Genomic DNA, 6,090 nt, shown 5'->3' on the forward strand with positions numbered 1-6,090 from the left:
AATACAATTATCTACAAAAATATCATCTTTATGCACATGCTTGTGCTGCATGGCAGGTTGTTCTTGAGTAGCAAGCTAGCGAGCGATAAGAAGTCTGCTGTTTTTTTTTGGTTTAATTTATGGTTGTCTATTTTTGGTTTTGTGGTGGCATTAGTGGGCAGCCAATATGATTCATGAAGTCTTCATGTTTATGCTTAGTTGAATGTCTGCAGTGACAGTAATGTTGTGTTCTTGTGAAGAGGAATATGATACAGGCTTGGATTCACCCTACATTCTGACTTGACTTTGGCTGGGATAGAATCAATATTTGTCCTAAACTTTGACTCACATGTATAATCATGTGCTAATTATTGAACAGTTGGTTAGTTGCAAAAATAAATGCGAGGAACAGGGCTGCTTGGTGGTCCATCCCGTTATGGCTCTGTTCCAGTGTGTGGATGGGCCCCATGGTCTGGTATCTGTTAAAGCTCTGTTCCAGTGTGTGGATGGGCCCCATGGTCTGGTATCTGTTAAGGAAATGTTCCAGTGTGTGGATGGGCCCCATGATCTGGTACCTGTTAAGGCTCTGTTCCAGTGTGTGGATGGGCCCCATGGTCTGGTATCTGTTAAGGCTCTGTTCCAGTGTATGGATAGGCCCTATGGTCTGGTATCTGTTAAGGCTCTGTTCCAGTGTGTGAATGGGCCCCATGACCTGGTATCTGTTAAGGTGATGTTCCAGTGTGTTGATGGGCTCCATGGTCTGGTATCTGTTAAGGCGATGTTCCAGTGTGTTGATGGGCTCCATGGTCTGGTATCTGTTAAGGCTCTGCTCCAGTGTGTGGATGGGCCCCATGGTCTGGTATCTGTTAAGGCTCTGCTCCAGTGTGTGGATGGGCCCCATGGTCTGGTATCTGTTAAGGCACTGTTCCAGTGTGTGGATGGACCCCATGGTCTGGTATCTGTTAAGGCTCTGTTTCAGTGTGTGGATGAGCCCCATGGTCTGGTATCTGTTAAGGCTCTGCTCCAGTGTGTGGATGGGCCCCAGGTTCTGGTATCTGTTAAGGCTCTGCTCCAGTGTGTGGATGGGCCCCAGGTTCTGGTATCTGTTAAGGCTCTGCTCCAGTGTGTGGATGGGCCCCAGGTTCTGGTTCTTAACCGGGATTAGCTAGCCGTGGCTAACAGGCCCTCGGGGCAACACATGGTTGGCTGTGGCATCCCCCAGAGAGGGAGGGATTTAGTTGGACTTTTTTTATCATCGCTTCACAGTCATTCATCAGTCAGGTGCTCACAGTCGGGCTGCTGAAGTTATGCAGTGTGCTCTCCCCTGACTCACGTCTGTGAGCTCAACGTGCAGACTGCATCGTGTGAAGGAGAAGAAGAAGAAAAAAAGCTTTGCATCTCAAGGTGTAAATGTGACTGGACATGGAGATAGAGATCTCCTATAATAAATAATGCAACAATATCTGTTATATAACCGCCAATGCCTGTCTGTTGCCTGGAATATAATCAAATCAGACAAGGTAACTGATAAGTCAAGCCATAGGGAGGAAATATGAATTAAATGCTTGATGACTTATAAAGCAAATCGTTTAGACCAGTGGTTCTCAGACTCGGTCCTGGGGGACCGCTGTGTATGCTGGTTTGCATTCCAACTTCAACAGCAATCCCAGAATTTTAACAAGCTGTTAATTTTTCTTAATTAGGTGCTTTTCAGGTTTTGGAGCTGGGGTCCCAAGTCTTATCCAGAAAGGGCCAGTGCGGGTGCACACACCTGATTCTACTAATCAATGACTAGAGTCATTGCTAAGCACCTTGATTAGTAGAATCAGGATCAGGTGTGTGCACCCACACTGGCCCTTTCTGGAACCCCAACTCTAAAACATGAAAAGCACCTAATTAAGAAAAGTTAACAGCTTGTTAAAATTCTGAGATTGGTGTTGAGGTTGGAATGAAAACCAGCATACACAGGGGTCCCCCAGGACTGAGTTTGAGAACCACTGGTTTAGACATTATGATTCCTGAATGAAAGCGATTACTGAATTACTGTTCCATTGCTGAAAGATGTGGTCTAAAGCAGGGGTGTCAAACTCCATTCCTGGAGGGCTGCAGTGTCTGTTAGTTTTTGGTCAACAGGAGTGATTAATGTAAGTCATTGATTGGCTAAATAGCCCGCACACATTATTTTCAAGGTTTTACTTGGCTACTGATTGAAAGGAACCCCTACCTGTAGACACCATGGCCCCCCAGGCCTGGAGTTTGACACCCCTTGTCTAAAGCCTCTCATTGCTTTTTTATTTTTTATTTAATGTTTATTTTACATTGTCCTGTCTTACTATTATCAAGGCTAATCTCTTGCAATTGTTTTTCCTAGTTGGGCAATACTTCTGCCACATGATTGTCTTATTAAATGCATCCAGATATGGAAAATGGGGTCTTGGCTTCATGGAAGGGGTCTAACACGTACCATCCTTTCCTTCAGCAGAAGAGGAGTCTGGCTCAACCCTGATCGGCGAGGAGAGTGAGGAGTTAATAATCAAGCGGAACAGGTACTGTAGATTGGTAGTTGCCCCATTTTGTGATCGATTCGTTATTCATTCTTGGAGAGTTCTGTTGCTGTTCACTGGCAAAGGCTCCATGTTGGAGAAATGGAAGCCACTGGTCTTTTCATTTTTAAACCGCCATTATCACATCGGTTGGTGAGCAATATGTTAGTTTTTCATCGCAGGCTGTTATTGCAGAGACCTGGGATCACTCCTACAAGGCAAATGGGATCTAATTTTATGGCAGGCAGTTCTTCAGTGGCAGAATTTTCTCGTAGAAAATTTGAAAACAAAAAAATCCTAATAGCTTGTTATATCTAATTGGTTTCCAAATCCGTAGTACTTTGGCAACGCGTTTTATGAATGAATGGTGCAAAATAAAAGTTGCATGCAAACGACTCATTTAAACTCATTCGACTGAGGCAGCGAGCAATCACAGATTGGAACGAAAACATACACAGACACAAAGACATTTTGGAACACTTTGTATTTTGAGTATTGCTCCCATATTATCACACAATGAGACAGCCATGTTATTCTTTAGCTAGCCTTATATCAAAACTACGGCCAACGTACCTCCAGCATACTGGACTTTTTGCTAATTAGTCTAGAGCCTGTTTCATGCATATTTAATCATAAGATTGCAGCCAAATCTGAAGAAAATGTTGTGAAATTATTCTTGCTGAGTTAACATGCTTCATATTATTCATCTTACGTCTGTAGGCACAAGTTCCACCAGTTTTTACTGTAAATGGTAAAACAACAGTCTTCCAGTCTTCACACACACACACACACAGACATACATACGCGTACAAATACACAAACACACACACATCGTACATTTTTTTCAGTGGTATACACAATGGACTAGTTGCGATTAAATTAAAATAAATTAACACAGCATCAAATTCCAAATTCCATCCAGTTTAGTGTTGAGTTCTTCCTGTTGACAGGCTGTTTTTGCCTTGTGCTGTGCATTAGAATGGACCTGTTGACAGGCTGTTTTTGCTTGTGTTGTGCATCAGAATGGACCTGTTGACAGGCTGTTTTTGCTTGTGTCGTGCATCAGAATGGACCTGTTGACAGGCTGGTTTTGCTTGTGTCGTGCCTCAGAATGGACCTGTTGACAGGCTGGTTTTGCTTGTGTCGTGCCTCAGAATGGACCTGTTGACAGGCTGTTTTTGCTTGTGTCGTGCATCAGAATGGACCTGTTGACAGGCTGTTTTTGCTTGTGTCGTGCATCAGAATGGACCTGTTGACAGGCTGTTTTTGCTTGTGTCGTGCATCAGAATGGACCTGTTGACAGGCTGTTTTTGCTTGTGTTGTGCATCAGAATGGACCTGTTGACAGGCTGTTTTTGCTTGTGTTGTGCATCAGAATGGACCTGTTGACAGGCTGTTTTTGCTTGTGTTGTGCATCAGAATGGACCTGTTGACAGGCTGTTTTTGCTTGTGTCGTGCATCAGAATGGACCTGTTGACAGGCTGTTTTTGCTTGTGTTGTGCATCAGAATGGACCTGTTGACAGGCTGTTTTTGCTTGTGTCGTGCATCAGAATGGACCTGTTGACAGGCTGTTTTTGCTTGTGTCGTGCATCAGAATGGACCTGTTGACAGGCTGGTTTTGCTTGTGTCGTGCCTCAGAATGGACCTGTTGACAGGCTGTTTTTGCTTGTGTCGTGCATCAGAATGGACCTGTTGACAGGCTGTTTTTGCTTGTGTCGTGCATCAGAATGGACCTGTTGACAGGCTGTTTTTGCTTGTGTCGTGCATCAGAATGGACCTGTTGACAGGCTGTTTTTGCTTGTGTCGTGCCTCAGAATGGACCTGTTGACAGGCTGTTTTTGCTTGTGTCGTGCCTCAGAATGGACGAGCCTGCTGTGAAATCGGACCAGCAGGAGGCAGAGGAGGACTTAAGTGCCAAATTATCGCCTGGTCGTACCACGCTCCCGTTAGAAGTGCGCATCTCCCACTTCAGAGCCATGCTGCTTGAAAGAGGGGTAACACAACCTTTCACTTCCGTTCACAAGTTGGGTTCATATGGACTAAACTCCACTGTACATAGTTTGGGGCATCGGCAATAAATTAAATGACCAGACTCCCACCCTTGTCTTACTTTCGTCTCTAAGTCCAACTCTGAGAGTTTAAAGAAGTTCGAAAAACCCAGTGCTCAGAAAGCATTATCTAACCTTCAAACCTGATGCTTTTCTTACCTGTCTATAAATTCCACTTAACTGTGTAAAATATGCTATAAAGATTCATGCAACATTCTCAGCTAGAGACTAATACATGACAGATTGTGCATTCTCCCAAATTCAGTTTGAGGCCATATGCTTATTAGACTACCCATTAGCTCAGTGGAAATGTGAAATGGACACAAATAGAGAACATTTAGGCTGGACACATTTTACTTACATAACATATTATTCCTGGTTTCGTATTTGTGTGCACTCTAGTGTACAGTCATGCCGTAAACAATATTCACTGCGTATGACTTTTTTTTGTTACAGGTGTCAGCTTTTTCAACCTGGGAAAAAGAGTTGTACAAAATTGTGTTCGACCCTCGATATCTTCTACTGAGCCCTGAAGAGAGAAAGCAGGTAGAAGAGAAAACCACCTTGTCTATGTGGCAGAGTTTTGCATGAGCTGGTTAATGTCTGATAAACTCTGAGCTTCTCTATAAGTAGTGAACTTGAAGTTGAGGTTTTAGTAGCTGAGCTGTTATTATGAAAATGCCACTGTCGCCACGGTCTGAACAACACAACGATGTCTATCATTGTTCCCCGCTTCAGATTTTTGAGCAGTTTGTCAAGATGAGGATGAAAGAGGAACATAAAGAAAAAAAGAGCAAACAACTGCAGGCGAAAGAGGAATTTCGCAAACTTCTTGAGGACTCCAGAATTACATCAAGGTAAAAAAAGGATAAAATTATACAAACACACGCACACACACACACACACACACACACACGCACATACACACGGTACAGGTCAAAAGTATTAGACGACCTGCGTTTTTTTTTACTTTTAGAATTTAGTTAATACATATACATTTATTGGATAACAAAATTAAGCTTAAACCTTTTTTTATTCTACCAACAATAACATAGATTAATCCTAGACATGACTTTCTTCGAAATAACCTCCTTTGGCTTTAATTACAATTAGACAGATCATTGGAAGTCTATCCAATCATTTTGCAAAGCAGGAGGCGGAGGGGTTGGGGGGAGGGATGTCTAGGGGTAATTAAATTGAGTCAAATCTTATCTACCTTAATTTTTTTTAAAGAACCGCAGCGCAGGTAGCTTAATACCTTTATCCTGTAGTGCAAGTGAAATAGGAATTAAAGCTGCAAGAAATGTGGTAAGGTGCAGCAGTGAGAGAAACTAGTTTCTTTCTGGTTGTGTCGAATTCTTCCTGTAGCTGTGGTGCAGTTTTATGCTGGTTTTCTTTACTAGACAACACAAGACATCTGTCGTCATCCTCTGATATTGTCCTTCCTCCTGGTCTTCTTAACATTACTGCCCATCAGCTGGACCCTTCTGAGTGCAGACTGAACACTGCACCTGGAAATC

General features: G+C 43.1%; 1 protein-coding gene across 3 annotated transcripts in view; it reads left to right on the forward strand.

Moving 5' to 3' along the window:
* The window catches only part of LOC118217706 (transcription elongation regulator 1-like protein), a 75,460-nt gene that overhangs the window by 63,577 nt on the left and 5,793 nt on the right, over nucleotides 1-6,090 (forward strand). For 2 of the 3 annotated variants that reach the window (XM_035399682.1, XM_035399684.1), the window contains exons 11-14: nucleotides 2,459-2,525; nucleotides 4,381-4,516; nucleotides 5,027-5,116; nucleotides 5,309-5,427. In XM_035399682.1, coding sequence (XP_035255573.1) covers nucleotides 2,459-2,525; nucleotides 4,381-4,516; nucleotides 5,027-5,116; nucleotides 5,309-5,427 — 412 coding nt within the window. The remainder of the gene's footprint in view (nucleotides 1-2,458; nucleotides 2,526-4,380; nucleotides 4,517-5,026; nucleotides 5,117-5,308; nucleotides 5,428-6,090) is intronic. The other variant, XM_035399683.1, reaches the window with a different exon arrangement.

This window comes from Anguilla anguilla, chromosome 18 (genome assembly GCF_013347855.1).
Source record: "Anguilla anguilla isolate fAngAng1 chromosome 18, fAngAng1.pri, whole genome shotgun sequence".
Lineage (NCBI taxonomy): Eukaryota > Metazoa > Chordata > Actinopteri > Anguilliformes > Anguillidae > Anguilla > Anguilla anguilla.